The following is a 27,047-nucleotide window of genomic DNA, read 5'->3' on the forward strand; positions in this document are numbered from 1 at the left end:
TTTAGCACAGTCATTGCCAGGGGCACTGCCCTGGAGATAAGGGATGACGTCAGTACCCGCACCAGGCCGCGTGGCGTGAGGGTGGGTGCTTTGAAAGTTCTAGCTTCTTCTGGCACTGTCTGCTCAGGGCCCTGGCTTAGAAGTCACACCTGTTGGTCCGTCCTCCCCACCCTGGACTGGGCGGGGCACACCACAGGCCTGAGCGTGCGGCGATGTGACCAATGAGGAATAGGAAACTGCCCTGGGGGTGACGCCCCATCCTAGGGCTCTCCCACTGGCAGGAGGGGAAGGTGTGCCGGACAGGCAGAGTCCAGCCCTAGGATAACCCTCCTCTCGACCCGGCTCCGGCTCCGACTCTGACTCGAAGTCCTACGCAGGCCCCAGCTTTGCTCCTCTTCCCTGACCTCACCCAGGGGCTCCTCAGGGGCCCTGAAATGACCCTAAGGCAGCCTCTCTGGGCGGTTGCTTGTCCGGGGAGGCAGTGCTGCGCACCCAAAGAAGTCATGCTGGGGGCGGAGCCACACTGCAAGTTGAGTAGCCCCCTGAGGTCACCTCAGACACTGCCCTCGAAATGCCAGCTGCTGCCCTGCCTACAGAGGTGCAGGCTGGGTATGGGGACTAGGACCTGGATCCCTGAGGCCTGGGTGTTCTCTATCACCTGAGTCAACGCGGCACATCCGTCCTTCCTCTCCCTGCCTGGGCCTCGCCCACCACCCCCACAGCCCCTCCTGCCCTAGGGATGCCAGCCATGCGGCTGACGCTGCTGACGCCCTGGGGGGAAATGGGCTTGGCAGAACAGGGCAGGCCTGGTCCCTAGTTCTTGCTGAGTGAGGGAGACCAGGGCCTAAGGACCAATCAAGGGCTTTCGCGCCTTCATTTATTGCACTTGAACTCTGAGTCTTCAGCGGTCCCCCTGCGCTTTGGGATACTGGCACTATTGTCAGCTGCTCTCACTGGCTCGCATTCACGTGTGGAATGTGGCCACCACAGGCCTCATTCCCAACACTGACGCTGGGTCCCTGCACGTGTCTGGGCAGAGGGGGCACTGTTGCCCTTGCTGCCCCGGAGTCCTTCATTCAAGGCACCGCCCCTGAATGAAGGCTGGATTCCCCGAAGCGCAGGACACTCAAGCCAGGGGTCTGGGCTTATTCCTTTGCGTCATGCGGGGGCGGGGGTCCTCGCCGGCCTGGTTGGCTCTGGTGACAGCGCGGGCCGCCCGGGGGTCGTGGCTGGCTCTGTTGGCGGCGCCGGCCGCCGAAGGGGTGTGGTTGGCTCCATTAGCAGCGTGGGGGGCGTCGCCGGCTGGGGACTTGGGCGGGCTGGGCGGCTTGAGCGCTCTGACTGCCCGGAGAAGGCCCATGCGGCGGCGGATGGAATGGTCCAGGTTGACGGTGCAGCGCAGCAGGTTCTGCGCCTCGGCCACGGTGAAGGGGAAGTCGGCGCTCAGGAAGCGCTGGAAGAGCTCGGGGTCGCCGTCCAGGTCCAGCACGTTCTGCAGCTCCTTGGTCAGGGAGTGCAGCTCCCGGCTGTTGTCGCAGAACACGTCCCAGAGGCGCGCGCGGGCCTCGGGCGCGCCCCCGGCCTGCTGCCGGTCCTCCAGGCACTGCAGCGCCCAGCTGAGGCGGCAGGGCCACTGGTTGGCGAGCACGACCCAGGCCACGGCCTGGCGCGGCGTGGGGCCCACGAAGTCCTGCTGCTGCTGCTGCAGCAGGCGCAAGGTGATGGGCACGGTGTTGACGATGCGCCGCATGAACACCAGGTTGTCGGGCACGTACTCGTAGAGGCAGTCGCGCTCGTCGTGCAGGCAGAAGAGCGCCTCCTGGATGCGGCGCGCCGCCTCCGCGTCGATGAGGCTCTGCGTGCGCTCGGCCCCCGCCTGCATCTCCACGGCCAGCAGCTGCGCGCCCTCGTCTCCGCCCGGGCTCTGCGGCCGCAGCTGGCGCGTCATCTCCCGGTACAACAGGTCGTCGCGGCTCTGCACGACGTCGTGCAGGAACTGCAGCTTCGTGCGGTGGCCCATGATGGGCACGGAGAAGGGCAGCGTGACGGTGCGATTGAGGAAGAGGTAGCCGTTGTCGGCCGTGCCCTTCATGGAGCCAGCGCTTTCGAGGCACGCGGCCAGAATGCTGGGGTCCACCACCAGGATGAAGATGAAGGGCGCGTGGCTGTCCGACAGCAGTGTGTTGATGGCGTTGAGCACGCCCACCACGTGCTCCGAGTAGCACGTGTCCAACCCCGTGACCTCGAGCACGATGCGCAGCCGGCACCGCTGGTAGATCTCCAGGAAGCACAGGAAGTCGGTGACCAGCTCCACCTCCTTCTTCACCTCGCACATGAAGCCCAGCTGGCTGCCGAACTTCTCCTGCGACACGAGCCGCTCGATCTTTTTGCGCTGGCTCACGAACAGGTGCTTGCCCACCGAGTACACGGCCATGAGCAGGCCCGAGCCCGAGAGCGTGGTGGCCGCGCCGCCGAACACGCGCATCACGCTGCTGTGCGCGCCGCTGTGGCTCAGCGCGTGGGAGCCCAGGGACAGGTAGAGCAGGGCCACGCCCAGGCCCAGCGCCGCCAGCAGGGCCACCAGCGCCAGGCACACGCGGCGCCGGCAGTGCCATTCGCGCTGGCCGAAGCCCTGCGTCGTGGCCGGCTTGTTGCCCAGCACCGAGTACACGCTGAAGGGCAGCGGGCCGTAGTGGTGGCGGATGCCCTCGCACAGCGTGGTCACCAGGCCGGCCCACAGCTTGTCGGAGCCCTCGTACTGCCAGGCGCTGAAGCGGATGAAGAGGAACTTGACGTTCTTGCGCCGCAGGTGCACCTCGGTGATGAGCGGCTGCAGGAACACCAGGTACCACAGCAGCCGCGGCAAGCTCCAGCCGCTCACGGACCGCGGCCGCCACTGCACGCGCTGCAGGAACTCGGCCTCCAGCTGCCTCGCCTCCTGCTCCATCAGCGCTGCGGGGACGGAGGGCGCCGGGTCGGCAGGAGCGGCCGCGGCCACGCTCGGGCCGGGGGCGGAGCTCGGGCCTGGGCCGGGCTCACCTGGGGCGGGCCTCGGGCAGGGGCGGGGCCTGGGTATTAGAATGGGCCGGGAGGGAAAAGCCTGGGCGGACGCAGAAAATGCGGAAGGAAAGACTGGGAGCCGGCTGGGACCGGGAAAGGTCTGAGGGCGAGGCCCAGGAGGGTCAGGGATGGACATGAGTAGAGCCCCCAGATGAAGAGGAAGGGAGAGTGGAGCGAAGGCTTTAAGGAGTGAAAGAATGGGTACGAGGTTCTGGTGAAGAGAAATGTTGGGCAGCAAGGGTACACAGCCTTGATCTGATTTTCCAGCTCCTCTTCCGCCAGCTCTCAGCTCAGCTGTCTCCTCCTCCAGGAAGCCCTCTCTGACTCCCAGACTGAATTAGACGCCCCCTGGCTCTCCCCCGCCCCACCTCCCTCCCAGTCGTCTCACCCACTTTGAGTTGTCACTGGGGACAGGTGTGTCTGGACTGAGAGCCCTTGAAGGGCAGGGCCTGGTTGAAGGACGGGTCAGGAGAGGCTGGGGCACCTGTCTGCTGTGCGGTTGTGAATGAATGAATGGGAATGTGTCAGAGCCACATAGCTCGGTAGGTGCTCCAAATGCCATTACCTTTCTCCCTATAGCCAAACCTTTTCTCCTCCCAGGACAACGCGGGGCAGACGTGGGCTTGTTTATTAGGTGCTCACCAGGCCTGGCACTCCCCGGGGGCTGGGGGCTGAGCTCCCGCAGGGCTTGAACCAGGTCCAAGCTGCTGCAGATCCTGACCAGATTTCAGCTCATGTCTGCAGTTGACACCTATCTGTTAGGACTCGTGTGGGCTCCAGGCCCAGAGCCTGAGCTGAGTGAGGAGAAGAGGTGGGTCCTACAGCCTCAGTGAGGAACTTGGGCTTTCTCCCTAGGGTGTTCGGGATCCACAGAAGGTGTTTGAGCAGGGGAACCCCATGGATAGATTTGTATTTTAGAAAGTTCCTTGGAATGGATTTGGCAGGGGAGGGGGCTGAGACTGGAGGCCAGGAGGTCAGAGAGGAAACTGGAGCAGGGATGGGGGGGAGGGAAGGGGACAGGGATGGGGGAGGGATGGCAGAGGTGGGGGGAGTGATAGGGGTCAGGGATGGGGACAAGGGTGGGGACGGGTGGGGGAGGGATGGGGGCAGAGGTGGGGGGAGTGATAGGGGTCAGGGATGGGGACAAGGGTGGGGGAGGGGTGGGGGAGGGATGCGGGGCAGAGGCTGAGAGCCTGGGTAGGAACCTGGTTAAAGTAAGTTATGGCCACTGGACTGGGGCAGGCGGCCTCAGGGGCGAGTGGATCTTGGGGAAGCCTGGGGCTGGGCAGGGACCAGCGGCCCCATTTCCTGTCCCCTCACCCCCAGCACACACAGATCCTCACCCGTGATCTTGTCCAGCATCAGGTGCAGGCGGCAGCCAAAGGGGGCGTAGAAGCCCACGGTCACGGGCACAGGCACGTGGCAGAGGGTCTTGGCCAGGCAGCTGCAGTAGACATCATCCTCTGTCAGGATATCTGGGGACCAGGGTCGGGGAGGGGGTAGAGGTGGAGAAACTGAGTCAATGAGGCTGGCCGGCACCCCTCCTCCTCCCCCGCCCCCTCCAGAGCACCGCCCTCAGCCCCTCCCTGCACCAGCATCCCCGTCCCAGAGAAGACTCAGCTGAAACTGCAGGTTTCTGTGGCCGAAGGCAGCCCCTCCCCCAGGGCCAGTGTGCCCCTCTGGGCCGCCCAGGATGAGCTGACCCCAAATTCATCAGCCAAACGCCGGGAGGCTAGCCCCGCTGGCCCCAGCCGGAGACCTAGGCCCCCGGTCCCTGGTTCCCCTGGGAAAGTCCCAGGGTCTTTTCTTGGGACTCCAGGCCCTTGGACGCTTAGGACACTGCTCGCCATGCTCCGCGTGCCCACTCCGCCCGCTCTGCCAGCCTGGCTTCAGTGCGGACCGGGTCCCTGTGGCCACAGGCTCCTCAGCTTCCTGTCCACCCCTGGCCCTGACCTCTCTCCCTCTCCGTGACCCCTGCCCACAGTCACTCATCCTGCCCCAGCCCGGGCAGACCTGCCTTCTGGTCCTGGCCCCGTCACCTCTCTCTGGGTGACCCGAGCAGTGGTGCCTCTGGGAGTGGGTGGCAGAGACACTGGGGGCCTGGCTACCAAAGGGTCTGGCCAGGGACAGGCCCTCAGCCAGTGCCGTGGTCTGGAATGGCCGTTTAGGGCGCACTTGGGGTTAAGTCCTGACACCCTATGAGAGCCCCTGGAGTTGGGGGGCGTCACAGGGCCAGCCTTTCAGAGAGGCCTCCCCCCATTCATCCTCTGCCGGTCTGTGTGGGAACCGGGCGCCGTGGCCAGAGGCTCCCGTGATAAGGCTGTTCCTGACCTGGAGCCCAGGCCCTGCTCAGCTGTTGCTCTGTTTTCTCACCAGAGTTGGAAACCAGCTTCGTGTCCACACCTGCCTCCCAGGTTAGGCCCCCAGCACCTCTGGCCTGGACTCCTGCGTCCGCCCTGGCCTCCCACAGTCCACTCCCCTGTTAGATCCTGAGTCAGCTCCCGCCCATCCACCCATCGGCCCTCTCTCCCTGCGCTGCAGCCACACTGGCCTCCTCGCTGTCCCCGAGCCGGCCTTTGCGGATCCTGCGGCCTCTTACTCAGGAGAACGGCCGTCTTTGCTCAGTTGACACTGTTTAACTGAAAAGCCCGATGCTCCCTATCTCCTCTCCCCGAGGTGTTCTTCTCCGTGTGGTGCTGGGCTTTTAAACTTTCCTATTTCTCGTTTCCTGCACCCACCCCGCCCCCCGCCCCACAGAATGTGAGCTCCAGAAGGGCGTCCGTCTGTCTGCCCTGCTCCCTGTGCCCCTAGGACAGAGCCTCACACCCGCTGCAGGCCTTTAGTACCTGGTCAGCGAATGAATGAATGAATGAATGGAACCCTCCCATCGCTGCACTGCTCTCTCCATCCCCCAGGCCACTCCCTACCTCTTGCTGCAGCTGCTCACTGACCACCTCCCTGCACCTGGTGCTCACCACCCGGCCACACGTCCTCGGTGGCCTGTTGGGCCAGCGGAGGGAGGGCCAGGGAGACAGAAAGCAGAGCAAGGGAGTCAGCCCAGGCCCCTGGCCAGCCCGGGGTGGAGGCACCAGGGACAGGCCCTGCCCGGAAGCCTTGACCCCAACAGATGAAGCAGAGTGGCCGCCCGAGGCCCAGCGTCAGGGACAAGCACCCTCTCAGACGGGGACCGGAGGGAGGGAAGAGGCTCCAGGCCCAGGCGGGAAGCGAGCGGCAGGGACAGAGCCCCGGGGAGACGGGGTGAGCACCGGAGCTGTAGGAGGTGAAGGGGCCGCAGGCTGCGGGGGGCGGCAGGGGCCCGGCGTCAGAGGGCCTGCGGGGCTCCGGGAGGATGCTGGCTGCGGAGGGCGGGGCTGGGCCGCTGCTGGCCATGGCGGGTGCCGGGGGCAGCTGGGGGGCGCAGGCCGGTCCCATGGGGGCCGTGGTGGTGGTAGGTGATCCCTTCTGGGCACCGGGAACCGGGCAGAGACGCTGCCGCAGGGGGCTAGGAGGTGCGGGCGGGGGCTGCCGCTGCTGCTGCTGCTGCTGCTGCAGGACAGGGGGCTGGGGGCCCCGGCGACAGCCCCCGACGCCCCCCTGGTGGCTGCGGTAGGCGAGCTGCCACCGCACCTGGGGGGACAGCTGACAGGGCCTGTGGGCTGGAGGGGCCGCTGGGTCGTGGCACCACTGCTGACAGCATCCTGGAAGGAAGGAAGTGGGGTGACTGGGCCTGGGTCCCTGACTCCTGGGGCCCGTGCAGGAGCCAGGTCGGGTTTCAGACGGAGGCTGGGGAGCTAGGGCCCAGAGGTCAGGGAGACAGGAGGAGGGGTGGGCTCTGTGCCCACCGTGAGGGGGGAGAGGGGCAGGGCCTGGGCTTTAACTGGCCGAGGGGCTGGAGAGGGGCTGACCCCAGAGTCCCTGCCACCCCAAATTGCTTGGTCCCTGGGGGTCCCCCCCGCCCAGTGGGGTGACAGAGGAATCCATGGGGAACGGGCCTGGTTGGTCCAGAGGAGGCCAGAGTGATGGGAGGTGGCCGTGGAGAGGGGACAGGGCGGAATGGGGGTGCAGGGGGTTGGCCTACACCCAGGCTCCAACCTAGGCTGGAGGGAAGGGGCCGCCGGGACTCTGGCCCCCACCTCGTTCGTACACTCAGCCGGCGGGCTGCTCCCCAGGTGAGGGCGTCCCCACAGCCTGGAGCTGTTCCCACCTGGGGAAGGGGCAGGCCAGGTGGGGCTCCCAGCTTTGGCCACCGGGTCTGTGGTTCCCCCCGTCCCCCATGGCCCCATATCCGAGGAGTTCTGGTGACTTCCCTTCTGGGGCCTGAGCTTCTGCCCCACCATCCACTCGGCAGCCCCCCACTCACACACCTCCCTGCCAGGACTCCCCAAACTGTACCCCTACCTTTTTGGTGCCCCAACTCTGGGTCCAAGAAGTTGCTGTCGGTGGGGTTCCGGGGGGGCAGGGTGCCCTTGGCGAAGTGGACAGTATAGTGCTGGTGCATGGCGGCCGGGCTGCTCGTGGAGGACGGTCTCGGGGCCCAGCCCCCGTGGCACCAGCAGCGGGAGCCCACCTCCAGGACAGCGCCTGGGACCTGGGACGGGAGACCCCAGCCCAGATGTTGGCTCCCAGGTCCAGGAGGGGCGGGGTGCTCTTCAGAGTAAAAGTGAGAGGTCAGGCCCAGGGGAGAGATGGCCAGATACGGGAGGGAGGTGCGGGGGGCTGAGGGGGACTTGGGGCTAATGTGGGGTGGGTGAGATCTTCAAGGGTCCAGGGGTTGGGTGTTTGGGAGTCCATGGGAGTTTTCAAGAGGCCAGGACGATGGGGTGCTGAGCAGATGTGGGCTGGGGAAGCGGAGCTGGTGGGTGGCTGAGTAAAATCAGGGGAACTAGGCGTTGGGGGGATGCGCTGTGGGAAGCGAGGCTGGCGCTGCCTGAAGGGCACGGTGAGCCCAGTGCACTGAGGGCTGGGGGCAGGGAGCACCCCATGGCTGAATCTCAGGGCTGGGTCCATTTGGAGACTGAAAGGGCAGCTGGAGGGAGGGGAATTCTGGGAGAGCAGATGAAAGTAGGGGGTTCCATTTGGGGAGAGGCTCAGCAAACTCAGGGTGAGAGGGGTGCCCTGGGTTTAAAATGTGAGGCACCAAAAACAGAAGGGAGGGAGGGATGTTGTTGTGGGGAGAGGGGGGAGGACAGGTGAAGTGGTAAGAAATTGGAGTGGTGAGAGTTGGGGCTCAGTGAGGGTTGGGGGCCAGGCATGTGGCCCCTGCCCACTACCCCCCAGCCTGGGGTCCCCGTACCTGATTGCTGCCTTGGTCTTGAGGCCCCAGCTCCCCCGCCGCCAGCGCAGGCCCAACTGGTGAGAGGCCCGGGTGCCAGGTGCCTGAGCTGAGCTGCCTGACCGACCGGTTTGCCCGCCCAGTCCCCTCCCCTTTTCCCCAGCTTGCCAGGCGCCCTCTGCTCTCCAGGCCTGGGGGCCTGCCCCTGCGCGGTACCTGAGGTCAAGGATGGAGATGACAGGCCACGGCGCTGCCTGGGTGGGACCTGACAGAGGGTCTGTGGTGGCCAGGCCCCAGGCAGTTCTGCTGTGGGAGGGGAGGAGGCTGGGGCAGGGACTGAGTCCAAGCCGAGCCGGGACGCAATCCTGGGCTCAGATGCCAGTTCCTCCAGGGCCCAGCTGTGTGACCTTGGGCAGGTGACTTCACCTCTCTGAGCCTGGGCTTCCTCATTGCTGAGCGGGCCGGTGTCCGTGCCCACTCCTCGTGGTTGTCAGGGAGTCCACGGAGCGGAGCGTGGGATGTAGCAGTGACAGCAGCTAACATGCCGGGGACTGACTGACCCATTTACCAGGCTGCTCTGAATGCCTCTCATATAATGACAACACGCTGTGAGGCTCACCAGGGGCCTCCCATGGCGGACATGCTTGTCATACACAAGCCCCGTCCTTCCCGCCCCAGAGAGGGGTGGATGCTCTCTGTGGTCCCTTGTGGGGTCTCAGAGACAGGGCGGAACTTTGAAAGCGGGATCAGTGGTTTGTGTTCAGGATCTGCCTCCTGATAGGTGGGGTTCCTTTAAGACATCCTTCCAGAAGTGAGGCCGGGGCCGGACAAGAGGGGCCTGATACCAGGGGTGCCCCTCTGCTCCCCAGGGTCTGCTCCCTACACCACCAAACAGTGGCTGCCCGGGGAGATGGGTGATCTGATGGGCCGGGGGAGGCAACCACAAACAGTACCCAGGACGGGGGGGTCAGGATAGAGGACGCCTGTGCCTGGCTGTCTCTCCTCCCCCAGGCCTTCAAGTTGCTGCTCCAGGGAGGGCATTCTCCCTGACTGGGTCCCGATAGGGGGCGAGTGTGTGTGGGAACCTCCAGGGTGGGCCCCTGAGCTTCTTAGAGGCAGGGCTGGGCCAGTCCCCGTGCCTGGCGGCCTGCACACATGGTTTAGCTGAGTAATTGTGATTCACGCAGGAGCATCTGCCCGGCTCTATGCAGGGCAGGGCTGCCACGGGCGGAGGGATCAGGGATAAGTAAACACCCGGGAGTCCACCAGGAAGGGCAGTGGGCGGCGGCAGCTCCAAGAGGCTGGACACCCACGAGGGGATAGGAGTTTGGAGGTGGCCGAGGGCAGGGCAGCCGGGCAGGGAACGGCATGTGCGAAGGCACAGAGGCAGGCCGGGGAATGCAGCACTCACACGCAGCGTGTGGCCGGGGGAGGGCAGGCCAAGTCGGCCCAGTGCCTGCACTGAGCTCTACAGGCGGAGGGGCCTGGTTTTAACCCAGCTGGGGCTCACCCGGCCGTGGTTGGCAGCTCTGAGGTGGAGGGACTCACACCCTGGGCAGCAGGTGGCAGAGCCCGAGTAAGCCAGGTGCCTGATGCTGCAGATGTTATGGATGTGGGTGGGGGCGGGGCGGGGCAGGGGCCACTGTCCTGGGTATGACTCGTGTCTGCCAGGCATGTGAAGTGTGTACAGTGTGTGTGTGTGTGTGGGGGGGGAATAAGGGTATCTGGCCTGCTCCCCACTTGCATCCATTCCCCCTCAGCCACCTGCCCTCCGGGCTCCCCTGGCCCCGCCCCCCAGGAAGAGGTCCAGGCTGTGGGCCCCACTGGGCAGAGGGCAGCCCCACACGTGTGGACGCTGGTGGGGTTGCCACGGCCAGGGCCCCCCTCCCATCACAGATGCCCAAGCTCCAGGACTCAGGCCCGGGGGGAGAATGGGGCCCCAGAAAGGCAGGTGAGGAGGGGCGGGAGCCAACACAGGGTGCTCTGCCCCCCTCCTGTGACACAGTCACTTTTCAGACGCCCCATCCCCCCAGAGCTCAGAGAGCGACCCCCGTCGTCCACTTGAACTTGTCTCCACACCCGGAACCTTTATTGAGCGCCTGCAGAGTGAGGGATGTGTCCGATGGGATCTCGCCACACCAGGCCCAAGGGCGGCTGGGACCACCCTGCCCCGGGGTGCCCCCACCTCCCCATGACATCCAGTTTTTGAGCACGTGTGATGCCCTCAAGTGGCTGGATCCCCCGCCATGCTCATCACCCGGGATTCCCCAGCGGCGGCCCGGGGTCCCTGGGCCGGGGCGGCTGTGAGACGCAGTGGGGCCGGGCCGGGCTCAGGATCTCTGGATCACCACCTGGAACTTACCTGGAAGAGAAGGGCTGGCTTTAGCCCGAGGCAGGGATCTGAGGGGAGAGGCAGAAAGCATCCGAACCACTCAGGCCCTGCGCCAGCCGAGTGGGTGGCCTCGCTGTGCAACATGGGCGACGCTCCCGCCCGCCCGGCCTGCATCCCAGGGCGATGTGTGACTGGGGCACGAAGGTCAAGCATGTAGGGGAGGGCCTGGCACAGGCTTTTGAGGCATGTACTGCCCAGGCCCTAACCACGGGGGCCCCAGGTCCCTGCCATGGATGGGCCTGGGCGCCTGACAGAGGGACAAACACCTTGGGGGGGAGGGCAGAGGGTGGGTGCCGGGCATGTGACTTAAGCTCTTGGGGTCTCAAATTTCCCACCTAAACACTGGGCTCAGTGGCCTGGCCTACGGGAGGGGGACAGGGGAGCTCTGGAGCCCCTGCCACACCCAGGGATGGCAGGGTCCCCCCACTCCCACGACTCACAGGCTGGCAGGGCTGCCACGGAGGCGGTGACCAGGCTCTTGATGCCCAGGGTGCTGAGGGTGCCGCGCAGGAGGCCGCAGGTGAAGGCCAGGAACTGGGGGCGGGGGGCACAGGTCACTGTGGGAAAAGGGAAGGCCACCACCCAGGACCAGGGACGGGATGGGCTTCGGGCTTCACAGTGGGGTCAACCCCTTGGCCTGGGGAGAGGCCTCCCTTGGGGTGGGGGATGGGTAAGGAGGAGAAGTGAACCGGGGGCGTGTCCCAGCACCCCCTTACCTTGGGCGCTTCCTCCAGATACTGCAGGCCTGAGCCCATCCGGACGAGCAGGGGGAAGCTGCTGTCCTGTAGGACGTAGGTGCCCTGAGGACAGAGGAGAGGCTGTGGGCTCAGGCAGTGGGGAGAGGGGAGCCAGGACTCTGGCAGGATGCTCTCCTCAAAACCACGTAGCCCTGACCAGTGTTGCTCAATGGTTAGTGTCGTCCCCTGCACCGAAAGGTCAATTCAGGGCACATACCTAAACCCCAGCCCCGAGTTAATTGGGGCCCATGCGGGAGGCAACTGATTGATGTTTCTCTCTCTCTCTCTCTCCCTCTCTCTAAAGAGCAATGAAAATGTCCTGGGGTGAGATTGAAAACATAAACCACACGGTAGTCATGGCCCATCCTTCAGGCTGCAGAGGAGCCCACAGGCTTCCGGGGCCTGGTCACCGGGGGCGCGCTGGCCCTGCCCCTCTGGCGGTGTGACTTCCCGGGGTTGTGGCGAGAAGCTGCAGTCCCGGCCTGGGAAGCGGCCAGCAGGGTGGACGACTCAGGGGAACTCGGACCGGTTAAGACAGGCAGTGTCACGTGAGGCAAGACTGCCAGCCACGAGGCCCCTGCCAGCTCTGGGGCCCCATCCTGGAGGCGCACGGAAACCGGCAAGAGCTTCAGCGCCCAGTTCGGAGGGTGGGGGCCGCCCAGGGGTAAGCCCGGCCCCTGCCTCCCGGCACAGGGTCCCCCTCAGGAGCCGCGGTTCCCCTCAGCCTGCAGCCAGGAAGCCGGGCGCCGGGCGGGCGCTCACCTGGTGATTGGTGCGAAGGCTGTCCATCTGCTTCTGGAACACGGCCCCCCACAGGTCTTTGCACAGGAACTTGAGGACGTCCAGCTCCTCCCTGAAGGCCAGCATCTCCCGGGGCAGCCTGGGGGGCAGCGGCAGACACCGAGTCAGGCGTGGCCAGGGTTGGGGAGCCCAGGGCGTGTGTGGGGGGCAACCAGGCTGGGTTCCTGTGGGGAGCAATGCAACCCCCTGCCTCAGGTCCCGCTGGGGGGTGGGGAGCGCAGGAGGGGCCGACTCTCACCTCTCACCCAGGGCTTGGCCCACGCGGAAGCCCATCCCCTCCAGGACCAACAGGCTCGTCTTCTGTCCCTAGAAGACCGAGGAAGAGAGGCTCAGGGGCGCTCGGCCACCTCCAACGGGGAGCCACCCGGTGAGGCAGCTGCAAGGGGCCCGGCCATCTCTCCAGTTCAGCGCTGCTGGGCCAGGGCGGGCTCAGGCCTGCGGAAGGGCAGGCTGGCTCTGCAGACCCCATCATCCCACAGGGCCAGCTCCCCCTTGCTCCAGGAAAAATGGGGGTATTCCCCACACTCAGCTTTAACCCTGCTAGTCAACTCTTCCCTGAGAGCACCCGTCCCTGTAAGCACAGCTCCCTGATCACCCAGCGGAAGGTGACCTGTCCAGGGCTCCAGCGGCAGCAAGGCCTGGCCTGGCCAGCAGGGGGCTGCAAGAGGCTCCGAACCTCTGCCCAGAACCCAGGGAGGACGCCCAGGCTGGGAGGGAGCTGCTCCCTGGAGCGCCGGGGGAAGGCAGTGTCGGGGGAAGGCAGTGCAGCCGAGTGGTGTGGAGGGCAGGCCAGGGTCTCCCAGCGGGAGAGGCCGAGGCGTGGGGAGGGGAACAGCATGGCCGGAGAGCCCGTTTGCCATTTTCATTTGGGGTGACCTGGAGAGAGCTGAGGGTGCTGTCCACATACAAACCATCCAAACCTGTAGTGAATTTTTATGTGTTTATTTGAGCCAAACTGCTAATTGCCAGGAAGCAAAATCTCAACAAACGGAGAAAATGCTCGGGAGAAGGACAGTTCCGAGGCTTACCTTCCACGTTAGAATCAAAGGAGGAGGCCTGAGGAGGGTTACAGGAGATCAATCCGTGGGTGGAGATTTAGGGGGCAGAGGAAGTAAGGGGGGGGGCATCTCTGGGATTGGGTGAAAAGTAAAACAGAGACACATCCTCTTGTACATTCATGGGTACAGGATAGTAACAACGGGCATTTATAGCACACACAGCTGGTATGCAGGAGCGAGATGACAGTGACGGGTCCGTGGTCTCTGCCCGGGTGGGTGGGTGCGCCCGGAAGGGTCTGAAAAAGGAGATTTCTCTGACATTTCGAGGGTATGTTATCTCAGATGCAAAAAGACAACAGACAGGCTCACTTAAGGTAACCTTTGTCAAGGACTCCAGGCCCCGGATGTGACCGGCAGCTGTGACTCCCTTTAGTTGGGAAATTGTATGTTCAGACCATCTCCCCTGAGCGTTTCAGGGTTAGTATGTGGTGAGGGAGGTCCAGGTTGGGGCATCAGCAATACCACGTCAGCCTACGGTGGGGGGCTGAGGTGAGAACCCTGGGGGGCGGCAGCTGGCTCCTCAGGAGGCTGCAGTGCCCAGGCCTGAGCCGCCTCCCCTCTGCCTGCCCCACCCCCACCCCTGCTATCACAGAGCCCCCTGCATGGTGAATGGGTTTTTCTGCTTAGATCCAGCCTGAGATGACGTCCGGGGCCCTCAGCAGGCTTCACACTGCCTTCCGGGACCAGCCATGCCCCCGAACCTCCCCCCACGACACACGTCCACTCACTGTTCCCTCTGCCGGACTCCTCCAGCCTTCACACGGTCTCTCCCAGGGTGGGTGCAATCCCGCCCCGCCACTCGGCACTGTCACTGAGGGGGACACAGCCCTGTAAGGGTGGGGACCAGGCCAACCCTCAGCAGCCAACACAGGCCTTGGCACCTGGGAGGGAGCTGCTTAGGAAACAGACGCTGAACAGGATGAAGGGGCGGGGTTTGCGCATATACCGTGTGCAGGTCCTTTGTACAAACCCTCCCGCTTAATTTTAACAACGCCATAAGGGAGGCTATCTCACACCCGGAAACAGGCTCAGAGGGGAGGGCTGAACCCTGCCTTGGATCTTTCAAACCTGAGCAATCTGTCTCCCAAGCCGAGGTGGCCAGATGGTTGGGTGGCCGGGACACCACAGCCGTCCTGGCCCCAGTGTGGTGGCAAGGGCCAAGCAGAGGTCACCCGAATTTCCAAGCCAGGTGCCCTCTCCTTGGCCAGGCCCCTGGGCACCCAGGCCCTTTTCTGCTCCACCCGTGGGAACCGGGCCTGGGTGACGACAGCTTCCTGTCGGGCTGTGGGAGGGGCCTGATGGCTAATGGGAGATAAGCGGGGCCTGTGAGAGACACTGAGGGGGTGAGGGGGACAGGTGCCCAGTGAGGATCAGCCCCTAACACGGATCCGCGGTGGGACTGGGCAGGGGCTATAAAAGGAGGACAGTGTTCACAGTGCGCTTCCCGGCGTCCTTCTGGGATTCAAGGAGCTGGAAAACTGAGCACTCCAAGCTGGGCTCAGGAAGTGCTGCCACCATTGTCAGCCACTGGCCCCGTGCCTGTCAACTTGGGGGCGCCCTAGCTGCTGGGGGATGAGGCCCCTGGCTGCAGGAAAACCCCACGGAGGGGCTCTGTTCTGGGGGGTGATGAACCTCAGCACCTAGAATGCTGCCCAGCCCCAGGCCTGTCCCTTCTGGAGGAGCAGGGCTGGGCTCCACACTGACCGAGCGTGTATGTGCCCCTGAGGGCTCCCCAGCGTGACAGGGGAGAACCCAGGACTGCCTGGTTTTCAGGGTATGTGCAAAGGCAAGAAAAAGCAAGGAGAATGTAGCTTAGGCCACTGTTTGTGTATATATATCTATAATAACAAAAGCATAATATGCTAATTAGATCAGACAGCCAAACGACCTTCCGGACAAAGCTGCTGCGGCAGGAGCTGAGGCAGAGGTGGTTAGGGGCGATCAGGCAGGCAGGCAAGTGGTTAGGGGTGATCAGGTAGGCAGGCAGGCGAGCAGTTAGGAGCCAGCGGTCCCGGATTGCAAGAGGGGCAGGCCAGGCTGAGGGGACACCCCCTCCTTGCACGAATTTCATGCACCAGGCCTCTAGTATATATATATTTCATTCAGAGAGAAAAGGAGAGGGAGAGGGAGAGAGAGATAGAAGCATCAATGATGAGAGAGAATCATTGATCAGCTGCCTCTTGCACGCCCACTACTGGGGATCTGAGCTGCAACCTAGGCATGTGCCCGGGAATCGAACCGTGACCTCCTGGTTCACAGGTCGAGGAACCATCACTGAACCACATCAGCTGGGCTTACACCACTATGAACAAGGGACAGTGATGGGAGGTGGGGAAGGGGGGCCCTGTGGACCAGGATGAGGAGGGCGCGTTTTCCCCTGGGTGACAGATGCTGCCTGAAGGGTCCTGATGCAGGACAGATGGGGGCTGACACAGACAGCCCCTGCCCCGACGGAACGGCGTCCTAGCGGGAGCATGCAGGAACTTCTACAAGCACCGGGCCGTGCCCTTGGCGGGGCGGTGCCAGGGGAGCCATGCCTGCCCTGAGTCTGAGATCTGAAGGAAGAGTAAAACGGGAGGGAGCGGGTGGGACACAGCCGGGACAGCGGCCCTGAGGGGACAGCCAGGGTCAGCAGGGTCCTCAGCCAGGCCAGGGGCATCGAAAAGGTTTCCACGAGTTTGTTTCCCTTCAGTGAGCTTCAACGCCCGGGTTTGGATCCCAGCTCCGCCGCTTACTGAACGCACGACCTTGGGCAAGCTATCTCGCGGCCCCGTGCCTCAGTTTCCCCAGTGAAGTGGGGCTGATGGCAGGCCCCGTGCACAGCAGCGTTCTGACAGCTCTATCCCTAGCTGCTGTTACTGTTGGCCTCGGGCCCACTGAGTATCTGCTACACTGAAGACCTGGGCTTGTTGGGACCTGGGGGATGAGAGGGAGGGGAAAAGTGGGGAGGGAAGGGCTGAGGATGAGCAGGTGGCAGGGGAAGAGGGGGTGGAGGTGGAAGGAAGCAGAAGCCGGTTCACCTGCTTTCATCATAGCCGGTCCCAGACTCTGTTCTGCCCCTGTCCCTGCAAAAGCTCTTCAGAGATTAGGGGTTTACCATTATTCCCAGGGAGGACAAGGCAGACTCTCCCAGTCACCAAATCTGGAACCCACCCAGAGCCAGTGCGTGTCTGGGCGCCCACGCCTGCTCAGCGGAGTTTACACAATAGCCACCTGAGAGGAAATGGGATAATCAGGAACAGAGGGGAACCCCTCAGCTCGGCCTTATCAGTGTCGCACTAATGCAGCCACCACACAGCACGGGTGCTAGGCGGAAGCGACAATCAGACAAAGGGAAGTTCTTGGAAATGAGAAAGACGGTAGCCAAAATAAACATCTGTTAGCACAGGAGCTGAAAAATGACAAATTTGTGAGGCAGATAAAGCCACCCGATTGTCCAGAAAAAAACCGGAGGCAGGAAAAATAGGAGCAAAGCTGTAAGACATGTGGAAGAGATCCAGAAAGTCTAAAATTCCTCCGAGTGGCAAAAAGACACGGGTGGAGCAATGTGGGAGAAGAGGTAACCAAAGAGAGCCCAGGCCGATGGCTCAGTTGGCTGGAGCATCATCCCATACACCAAAAGGTTGCAGGTTCAATTCCTGTTCAGGGCATGTGTGGGAGGCAACCAATCAATGTTTCTCTCATGTCGATATTTGTCTCTCTCCATTGCTCTCTTTAAAAAAAAAATCCTCGGTGAGGATTAAGAACAAGAAGAAAGGAATCAAAGAGAGAAGAGAAAGATGTGCTGAGCTGAAGGAAGATGCAAGCGTTCACCCTGAGGAGGGCCACAGAGCTCCAAGCGGCACACACAGAAGACAGCGAACCAAACCCCTCCCAGCCCACCCTGAGCGCTGGAGAGCATCGGAATGAAGCAGGGGAGTGGGTGGGGGCTGTGTGCCTGGCTGCTTCCTGTCCTGGCTGCTTCCTGTGTCCTCACCTGCCAGGCCCCTCGTTATTTGTGAGGTTCGGCCCCCGGCTGCAGGGCCACTCTGTGCAGGCTCAGGCAGAGGACGAGGGAAGCGCAGCCGGGTTCCTGTCTGAACAAAAGCGCAGGGAGAACGGACAAGTTCTCAGCCGCTTCACGGTGACGACCCAAAAGGAGTATGGAGTAGACAGGTGAGTAAGAATGAGTGAGGGGGAGAGTACACCGCCCACCCGGTTATCCTGGGCTCTCCCCCCTCAATCCCGCCACCTCCCCCTACACTCCCAGCGCTCACCCCTGCCCCTGGCGGGCCCTCACCTCTGCTCTGGGCTCCTGCGGCAGCAGCCCTTCCTGCCCCGGCTCTATCCAATCTCATTCACGTAGCCGGGGAGGTCTTCCTAAAACAATCCGAGCCCGGCACCCCTCCTGTTCCCCCAGGACAGAGCCCCAGTCCCCACGGGGCTCACAGAGACCCCGCAGCTGCAGCTGGCTCCCCATCTCAGATGCACTTCGCTCCCTAAAGGGCTCTGCCAGGAGCCCGGCAACCAGCTGGCTTTCCAGGCTGTGGCCCGGAACAGGGAAAAGGGGCCGGCATGGGCACCCCCTGGGCCTGGGTGGATGAAGGCCTGGCAAGCAGGGCTGTTCCTGGCCGCCCGCCAGCCTCACAGCGGCCGGTCGGTGACAGCTCGTTACCTAAGTACACGGGAGTGCGCTCCTGTGCCCAGGGCGCCCCTTATCTTCAAAGCTTCTGAGGTGGAGAAGCCACAGCCTCCTCCTCCCTGAGTTCCCCCACCCCCATGAGAACAAAGGCCCTTTGACCTGGGTCCTCTGGCCAGGCTTCCACTCTACCTGTAACCAGCAGGAGAAACCATTCAACAGCAACAAATAACCAGGCAGGATATGGTGGTCGGGTGTCTGTGCTGTGGGGACACAGGTGAACGAGCCACCATCCCTGTCCTCAAGTAGCTGGTGAATGGGCAGACCAGATGCCACAGACAAGTTCTGGAGCCAGATGCCTGAGCCCTGGTTTTGCCTCTGATCATGGCCGCGTGTCCTTGAGAAAGGCCCTCCTCCGTAAAGTGGGAGGAGAACGTCCACCTGGACGACTGTCCTGAGGACTGAATCCGATAAAGCAGTGGTCGGCAAACGGTGGCTCGCGAGCCGCGGTTTGCCGCTCTGTTGACTAATGAGTCTGCCGATAAAGCATGGTGCTGGGGACGCCGTAAGTACCCCAGCAACAGGAGGCCTGCATTTGGCTCGGACGGGACTTGAGGAACCAGAGAGAAGGAACAGAGAAAGGGGAGGCCAGGAGTGAAAGAGGACGGAGAAAACAGAGCAGCTTCCCACGACAGGCCCCTGAAAAACGGGGCTGAGGTCGCAGGGAAGTGGGGACACTGCCAGAGTTCTCACCCCTGGCCAAGCCTGGAACCACCCGGGAGCTCCCCGAGGCCGGCCCCCCAGGCCCCCTCTGAGCTCCGCTCTGTGCGGGACCCCGGCATTGGAATTCCAGGGGCAGTTCCTCAACACACCGGTGCAGAGGCCCTACTATGTGGTGAGCAACACAGATCTGGTTCCAGCCCACACAACATACTCTGGTGGAGGAGACGGATGTGAAGCAAAGGGTCACAGGGATACATAATTCACATAGAAACTTATGGAAGAGGAGGAGGAGGGCTGCCCAAGAAAAACTGGGGCGGGGGCTGCGAGAACGTAACAAGGATACCTGACTTCCGGGGACTCCGGGTTGGCCTCTCTGAGGAGGGGCCATTTGGGCCAAGAACTGGAAGGATGAATGGGTGCGAGCACAGGGAAGCTATGACAGGTGAAGTGAGCTGGGAGGTGAAGGAGGAGGCTGGGCCAAGCAGGAAGAAGAGGGGACCTGGACTAAAGGAGGAGAGGGGACAGAGGTGAAACATTTAGACAACAGAACGGGCAGGGCCTGGTTGGCTGAGGGTGATGGAGAAACGGCAGATGGCAGGGACTACTGAGTTTCTGGCTTCAAAGTCAGGATGAATGGGGCTGCTGAGACAGTGCAACACCCCAGCCCCTCTGTCCCCAACACACAGGCCAATGCAAACTCCTTTTCCCGTGCTTCACGTTCCGCAGAGCATCCTCCCAATGTACTATATGCTTGACTCACTTATCTTATCTGTCTCCCCCACTGCAACATGAGCTCCAGGATGCAAGGACTTTTATGTTCACTGAGTCATCCCCAGGGCCGACATCAGGGCCTGGACCCCGCAGGTTTTAGTTGATGTTTGTTGAATGAATGAACCCTGAAGGAACTAGGTTGACATCGTAACATCCAACACCCTCCTTAGGGCTTCTAAATTGGGAAGAAAACCTAGGCCAATAAAAATATCTTATAGCCCTAGCCGGTCTGGCTCAGTGGATAGAGCGTCGGCCTGTGGACCAAAGGGTCCACGGTTCGATTCCGGTCAAGGGCACATACCTCAGTTGCAGGCTCCTCCCTAGCCCCAGGCCCTGGTCAGGGCACACTTGCACAGGAGGCAGCCAATCAATGTGTTTCTCTCACATCAATATTTCTCTCTGTCTTTCCCTCTCTCTTCCACTCTCTCTGAAAATCAGTGGAAAAACTATCCTCAGGTGAGGATTAAAAAAAAAAGTCTTACTTATACAAGATGACGGTCATAATAAGAATATTAATGAAAAAAGTGAGCCCAGCCCCCATTTATTAAGCACACACTCTCTCCTCCACCCTTTCTTCTTAGTAACAGACTTTGCAGCAATAACTCCCATCTTTTGAGGGCTGATTATGTTTTTTTAAAATATATTTTATTGATTTTTTTACAGAGAGGAAGGGAGGAGGAGAGAGAGTTAGAAACATCGATGAGAGAGAAACATCGATCAGCTGCCTCCTGCACACCCCCTACTGGGGATGTGCCCACAACCAAGGTACATGCCCTTGACCGGAATTGAACCTGAAACCCTTGAGTTCGCAGGCCCACGCTCTATCCACGGAGCCAAACCAGTTAGGGGCTGATTATGTTTTAGACATTGCACTAAGAGCTTTAAAGTCTGAGCTTGCCTGTAATTCATAATGACCAACTTCCAAAACGCTGAGCATGCTCCTACCTCGGGGCTTTGCACCTGTTCCAGACTGCTTTTCCCCCATTTATCCCTGGGCCTTGCTTCCTCCCTCCTCTTCCTCAGAAATGCTCTCCTCTCTAATCTACCACGCCATACCTTTTCTTTCCCTGATTTTACTTAGGTTTTCCTTATAGAAATTTTTACTAGTTCTCCGTAGAACTTTTATTGTTTGACAACCCTACTAAAATGTAAGCTTCATAACAAAACAAAAAAAAAAAATGTACAAAAAATAAAAAATATAAGATTCGCAAGGACACTGAAACAGTGCCTGGAACATGAAGACGTTCAATAAGTGTTCGTTAAATTAATATATGTCCCACTCTGAGACTTAGGTGGCTATGATGCCCATTTTATAAAGGAAGAAACTGAGGCACAACGACATTGACTCACTGACTCTCACCCCTAATGAGTGTCGCAGGGATTCAACCCAGAAGTCCTCAGAACACATCCAATATAGTGATTATTATAATTACTGCCCACTTATTCAGTGCCCGGATTTGAGCTCAGAGCTTTACCCCGAGCTGTCTCGCTCAATCCTACAAGTAACCCCCGAGGCCTGCCCGGCTGGGACCCCCCCCAGAGCACAGAGGAGGAAGCCAGCGCCCCAGGTCGCCCAGCGGGGCGGGGCGGGGGCGGGGCCGGAATTCGACCCGGGCCGCCGCCACGCCCTCTCGCCCCCCGGGACCTCTCTCCCACTTTCCCGCCGCGACCTGCGCTCACCCCGGGGCCGGGGTCGAGGTCGGAGTCGTGCGCCCACAGCTCCGCCACCATCTCCGTGTGTAGAAGCTCGAACAGAACCGCGTCCACCATTCGTCGGCCTCGCGCGCTACCTACCGCCCAGCGCTTCGTGCTCTCATTGGCCCGGCTGAGCTAGCTCCGCCTCCTGCTGCGGGACGCGAGCCCGCCCACTCACGCTCCCCCGGTGCTCCCGGGTAGCTCCGCCTTCCCCCTCCTCACACGCGGTGCGCGCGTGAACTTGGGAGGCCGCCTTCTCCGTTTCTGGGTCCTCCCGCACAGCCATTGGCAGAATCAGTGACACAACTCGTTTTTTTTAAAACCCCTATTCGTCCACTCGCCTCGCAGCACAACCCGGAAGCGCAGCTAAAGTGCTTCTCTATTGGTGGTACTTTTTTTTTTTTTTTTGGTGGTACTTTTTTATACCCGCCCACAAAGTAGGTTGCTGCCTGATCGGCCCACGTGATTGGTCAACGCCCGCCCAACCTGATGTCCTATTGGTTGAGGCTGCCACTCCTCCCTCCGTACCGACGCCGCACTTCCGCTGGGTAGCGCATCCCGCAGGCTCCGAGCTTCCTCCACCCGGTAAGGTGTTCAGTGATGGCGCAGCCCTCCGCCCCCGCTAGTCAGTGCACCCTTTGGGGTGCGGCTGGGCTGTCACTCCTGTGACCCCGGCACAGGTCCCTGAGCAGTTCCTGGAGCCCGTGAGCTTCCGGATGTGGCCTCTGCTAGGAGGCAAAATCGGAAAGAGCCCAGTTTGGGACTCAGAGCTGCGGCCTCAGACACTTGATCGAGCTGGTCCTCGGTTTCCCTATCCGTACACTGAAGAGGGTGGGGTCCGGTAGCCCCGACATCGCTGGCTGGGATGATGAGTCCCTTTCACAGAAGTGGAAAATGAGGCCCAGGCCTGGGACGTGATGGCCCCAAGTCGCTAGGATAGTGGAGGGGCTGGGAATCCAGAACACGCACCTTTCAGCCACCCCGGGCGCCCGCCTCTCACGCCGTCCCTCCGCTCCTCTTCCCCCTAGCTCGGCGCCATGGCGTCTCAGGGTCCTCGGCGGAGGCCGCCGCGGAGGCCCGAGACGGTGGTGCGGGGAGAGGCGGCGGAGACCGATTCGGAGCTCTCGGCGTCCTCGTCGGAGGAGGAGGAGCTCTACCTCGGACCCTCGGGCCCGACGCGCGGCCGCCCCACCGGGCTGCGGGTGGCCGGGGAAGCCGCGGAGACGGACTCTGATCCGGAGCCGGAACCGACGGCCGCGCCGAGGGACCTGCCTCCGCTCGTGGTGCAGCGGGAGACGGCCGGGGAGGCCTGGGGTACGGAGGAGGCCCCGGCGCCCGCCCCCGCGCGCTCGCTGCTGCAGCTCCGACTGGCCGAGAGCCAGGCGCGCCTGGACCACGACGTAGCGGCCGCCGTGAGCGGCGTGTATCGCCGCGCGGGCCGCGACGTGGCCGCCCTGGCTAGTAGGCTGGCGGCCGCCCAGGCGGCAGGGTTGGCGGCCGCCCACAGCGTGCGCCTGGCGCGGGGAGACCTCTGCGCGCTGGCCGAGCGCCTGGACATCGTGGCCAGCTGCTGCCTGCTGCCTGACATCCGCGGCGTGCCCGGGACCGAGCCCGAGCAAGACCCAGGACCGCGGGCCTAGCCTGACCCCACTCCCCGCCTGCCTCTGCGTCCTGGGGGATGAAGGGGGGCTGGCTCATACCCTGTATAGCCCCCCTCCCATCTTGCTGTCATCCTCAGGGCCGACCCCACCCCCTGGATAACGTTGTGGGGGGGGGCGGGGGGGCGGGGGCGGTGATGGTGCTCAGTCCCGCCGCTCCCTGTGGTCCTGGCCCTTCTCCCTGGTGCCTAGCCTGTATCTGAGGCTTGGCTCCAGCCCCTGGATAACTGGCCGCTCCTGGATCTGTGTCCATCTTGGGGACTCACTGTGCCCCCCCCCCCCAACCCCTTTCCTTGCGCTCTGCCTTTCTAAGTTTGGATTTTGCCCTCAGGGGCTGATGCTGCTTCTTCCCAGAGGCGCCCCAGCATCTATTGATGGGGGCTGCCAATCTCCCCCTCTGCAGACACCGCACTGCCTCCGGGGTACGCATCCTGCAGACTCCGAGCTTCCTGGCACTCTCCTTCACCCTCCTGGCTCTGCCTCCACTCCTAGCTACACTTCTGGAAGTTTGTCCCCTGGGCTGGACCCTTTTTCTGTTCCCCAGGGCTGGCCCTGTTCCCTCTCCTAGTTTTAGCCCTTGCCCTGCCATCGCCCGGCTGCTTCTCCTGGAGCTTAGCGACTCCCCTTTGCCCTGATCCATCTCCTGGGTCCAGTTTACCCTTAGGATTGGTTTTGCTTCATTTTTGCGCTTCCCATCCTGCTTATACCACCTGCCTGATCCTGGGCTCTGTCATCAGGTTTGTCATCAGGCCCAAGATGGGGCCCCCTCCTCCCCACTCTGCAGGCTCAAGATGGCATCTCATCCAGATCCAAAAGTAGGCGGGTCCCCCGCACTCTCCAAGCCAAGGTGGCACTTTGTGCCTGAGCGTGAGATACAAAATGGGCTTCCTCCCGACTCTCCAGGCGGACAGTGGCACCCCTCGGGCACCTATACAGACTGCCCTGGTACCTTGGGTGCAGTATGATACCACTTTGCAGATACGGACCACACGCATGGTGGTAGTTTACTGTTGACCCCAGGACGCTAAGAGGACTTGGATTTCTGTTCCTTCTGGCCCCAGCCCTAGTCCCTCAGCCCCATTCACGTGTATTCCCCTCCCCACTCCTTTATCCCAACCTAAAGCTGACATCTGAGTCCCAGGATGGAGAAGTGTGGGAGGACGCTCTATGGCAGACTCATTAAAAGGCAAAACATTGACTGAAATGGTCAGTTCCTCTTGCCTCCCCTCTTAGGCTGGGCGTGGGGTTGGTTAGCAATTTCTCTGAGAATGGGGCCGAGAGAGATCCTTCCTGGCTGGCCTATTGAAGGTGAAGCTGCAGCTGAAAATGAGGGCCCCTAGTTTGTTTGGTTTTTGCCTGGTTCTGCGTTTATTTGTGTTTTGTTAACATACATTTACTGGCCACCTGTTCTGTGTCTGTTCTGTGCTGGGCACGGGATGCAACAACCAGTACAGACCCTCACTGAGCTCACAGCCCACTGGGAGAGACGGACGTTAATAAAATGTTCTCGTAAACAGATGGATAGTTTTAATAATTATGATTTACAGTTTAGATTTAACTGTTCCGGCACTGTGATTTGTGTCATAAAGAGGTACAGGAGTTTTGCGAGGGTGTAACAGAGCTGGCCGACCTTATTTGGGGAGACAGATGGGGAGGTCAGCTGGCTTTGCCGAGGAAGCAATGAGTGAGTCTGAGTTGAACCCTGAGGCTATAAACAGGTGGAAGAGTGGGGTTGAGAAGTGTTCCAAGCAGGAGGAACAGTGTATGCAGAAGCCCTGAATCAGAAGGGAGCATGACCTATTTAAGTAACAGAAGGTGGCGACCAAGTAAAGGTTTACAAGGGCAGCAAAAACAGGAACCCACTCGTGGCAGTGGCCAGCCGCCCTGGGTGTCGACATTGCTGCTTTTGGGGTGGCCGCTGTGCTCACCACTGTACCACCAAGGCTTTTGTTTGTGGGAGTGGGAGCGACAGAATTGACTCAAGGTGTTCCAGGGGTGAATGTTTGATTGCCCTGAGGTATTTCATGTCCCAAGTAGGTGACAGTTGTTTGCACCCACTGAAGTTTAGATCTGGAGGCTTTACAGCCTCTTCAGCTAGTGCCTGAAGGAGAATGAGGAGTCTATAAAGTCAAGGTAAAGGCTACAAAGCCCGCGCTTTAAGAACTTGGGAAATATTGAGGGAGACTAGCGATGTCGCTGAGGCATGGGAGTCCATGTTGTCTCCCTCTAAACATAAATGCAAAGAAGTTGCAAGTCAGGATGCATGGGATGGAAAAGAAAGCTGAGCAGAAGCAATGACTGTAAACCAGTCTGTGTCAGCAGGAATAGCTGTGAGCACGGACTGCAGGGTGACGAGGAATTACAAAAGAGCTTACATTGTGCAAGGCAGTAGATTTGATGCTCTTCTGAATCAAACTTCCCTTCTGTTACAAGTAGGACTGAAGGGCTGCGGGGTGAGGAAGAAAAGGTAAGAACGGCTTGCTGTTGAGGAGTCTTACAGGTTTGATTCCTTGTTACCGAGAGGATGAATGAGACTAGAAATGAACTAGAGTTGGGCTACAGGTGAGAAAGGGTTTATTCCTTTTCCAGACACTGCGTATAAGTTCGGCACTCAGTAGTAATGCAACCCCATTTGCATATGAGCCCCAAAGGCTAATCAGAACATATCTTAAGGTTCAGTCAGTCCTCTTCAGATGAATTTATATCCAGAAAGTAGGAAGTTTGAGGTTTGATCAGAGGGCAGGGACATAAAAAACATCTTGGTGGTGTTTTTTTATTACATTATGGTGAGAAGGCTAAAAGGGGCTAATTCCAATGTAATCCTGATATTTGGGGGCTAGCAATTGGAATCCACGCCGGCAAGCTCAGTGTACATTCTTGATAACCTTTAATTAAGTCACTACCTCCTTCCCAGATACTGGTCTTGCAGAACCTGTTGCAGAGGCCATAAAACTGTGAACAGTGCACTGCCCCGGAGGGAGGGTTTATTAAGGCTGGCGCCAGGCCAAACCATCAGATATGGCCTGGAGACCCCCAACACCTGGGGGCCTTATTGCAAGGCCCTCGAAAAGGACCGGAAGCATAATCCATGTTTGCGGGACAAAGACCACAGGGGAATATAAAGGAAAGCCCCCTGCATGTTTCTTCACTCAGATTTGGAAAGCTGTTCCCTGAGTCCGCCGGCATATTAAACAGGGTCCCTCCTTTTCTTTAAAGCATCACTTGGTTTTTCTTTGGTCTTCTGCAACAATGGTGGCATTGAATTTCCATATCAAACCTACCTGAAAGTTTTGCAGGTGAGGAATCCGGAACTAGGAAGGCCTGGGGGATGAAAGAGAGCCTAAGGCTATCAGAGCGGCCTGCTTGAGGCAATAAAACAGGTTGCCCAGAGATTCCCGACAGCTTGAATGGATTAGAGGCCGTGGGTAGAGACAAATCCTCTGAGCCGATGGTAGGAAAAGTTGCACCAATGTCAGGGGAGAAATCCAGTTCCTGGTCCTCTGTTTTAAGTGAAGTGGCCAGAGCTGGGGTCTGCCTGGGGATGGAAGTCCTCGATGGGGAATTGCCCCTCAGAAGGGGAAAAAGAACGCCCTGAGGCCCAGGCTGGGTAGCACAATTGGGTTAGAGCATTGTCCCCATAGGCCAAGGTTGTGGGTTCAATCCCCAGTCAGGGCACATAAAAGAATCAACCAATGAATGCACAAATAAGTGGAAAAATTCAGTGTTTCTCTCTATCCCCTTTCCTCTCTTTAAAATCAATCAGAAAAATTACATTTTAAAAAGGACCCTCTGGGGCCACTGGGGTCTAGGGAGAGTGTCATTTGAGCTTTCCTTTGAAGAGCGGGGCAATGTTTGCCCAATGTCCGGGCTGCTGACAGCATCCGCACTGTCTTGAGACAAACAGGTAAGGCGTCTGTTCTGCAGTTGCCATGGTGAGAAAGGAGGATGGGCTTAGAGTCAGCTTCTGTTTTTCTAAAGATTCAACTTGCAAGGTGGGGACTGTTGATTTAAGAATGCTTTTATGGATTTCAGAGAGAGGAAGGGAGAGAGAGGGATAGAAACATCAATGATGGCAGAGAATCATTGATCGGCTTCCTCCTACAACACCCCCCTGCCCGCTCCCCCCCCCCCCCCCCCCCCCACACACACACACTGTGGATCGAACCTGCAACCTTGGGGGCATGTGCTCTGACCAGGAATCGAATCGTGACCTCCTGGTTCAGGGGTCCATGCTCAACCACTGAGCCATGCTGGCCGGGTGG

The 27,047-nt window shown here is 60.7% G+C and overlaps 3 protein-coding genes across 3 annotated transcripts; 1 reads left to right on the forward strand and 2 right to left on the reverse strand.

Moving 5' to 3' along the window:
• Positions 1-9,144, reverse strand: NKPD1 (NTPase KAP family P-loop domain containing 1). Its single transcript, XM_079759854.1, has 5 exons — positions 8,354-9,144; positions 7,459-7,648; positions 6,327-6,758; positions 4,404-4,535; positions 1-2,952 (listed from the first exon to the last, which is right to left on the reverse strand). The coding sequence occupies exons 2-5, from the start codon at positions 7,556-7,558 to the stop codon at positions 1,127-1,129; spliced, it is 2,490 nt and encodes an 829-aa protein (XP_079615980.1). The 5' UTR covers positions 7,559-7,648; positions 8,354-9,144; the 3' UTR covers positions 1-1,126.
• A 761-nt stretch (positions 9,145-9,905) lies between these two features.
• Positions 9,906-21,217, reverse strand: TRAPPC6A (trafficking protein particle complex subunit 6A). Its single transcript, XM_079800095.1, has 6 exons — positions 21,113-21,217; positions 12,501-12,568; positions 12,224-12,341; positions 11,441-11,524; positions 11,165-11,258; positions 9,906-10,694 (listed from the first exon to the last, which is right to left on the reverse strand). Exons 1-6 carry the CDS (start codon positions 21,200-21,202, stop codon positions 10,663-10,665), a joined length of 486 nt encoding a protein of 161 aa, XP_079656221.1. The 5' UTR covers positions 21,203-21,217; the 3' UTR covers positions 9,906-10,662.
• Positions 21,218-21,653: 436 nt separating this feature from the next.
• On the forward strand, positions 21,654-24,301 carry BLOC1S3 (biogenesis of lysosomal organelles complex 1 subunit 3). Its single transcript, XM_079800094.1, has 2 exons — positions 21,654-21,712; positions 22,156-24,301. The coding sequence occupies exon 2, from the start codon at positions 22,165-22,167 to the stop codon at positions 22,765-22,767; it is 603 nt and encodes a 200-aa protein (XP_079656220.1). The 5' UTR covers positions 21,654-21,712; positions 22,156-22,164; the 3' UTR covers positions 22,768-24,301.
• Positions 24,302-27,047: the final 2,746 nt, after the last annotated feature.

The sequence above is a fragment of the Cnephaeus nilssonii genome (assembly GCF_951640355.1).
Source record: "Cnephaeus nilssonii genome assembly, chromosome: 20".
Taxonomy (NCBI): Eukaryota; Metazoa; Chordata; class Mammalia; order Chiroptera; family Vespertilionidae; genus Cnephaeus; species Cnephaeus nilssonii.

Coding starts and splice junctions, on each gene's coding strand:
- NKPD1 (XM_079759854.1), bottom strand. CDS start 7,558: ATGCACCAGCACTATACTGTCCACTTCGCCAAGGGCACCCTGCCCCCC. Junction 6,759..7,458: donor AGAGTTGGGGCACCAAAAAG/GTAGGGGTACAG, acceptor CCTTCCTTCCAG/GATGCTGTCAGCAGTGGTGC. Junction 2,953..4,403: donor GATGCTGGACAAGATCACGG/GTGAGGATCTGT, acceptor CCGTCCCCGCAG/CGCTGATGGAGCAGGAGGCG.
- TRAPPC6A (XM_079800095.1), bottom strand. CDS start 21,202: ATGGTGGACGCGGTTCTGTTCGAGCTTCTACACACGGAGATGGTGGCG. Junction 12,342..12,500: donor GGCCAAGCCCTGGGTGAGAG/GTGAGAGTCGGC, acceptor GCTGCCCCCCAG/GCTGCCCCGGGAGATGCTGG. Junction 11,259..11,440: donor ATCTGGAGGAAGCGCCCAAG/GTAAGGGGGTGC, acceptor CCCCGCCCCCAG/TTCCTGGCCTTCACCTGCGG.
- BLOC1S3 (XM_079800094.1), top strand. CDS start 22,165: ATGGCGTCTCAGGGTCCTCGGCGGAGGCCGCCGCGGAGGCCCGAGACG.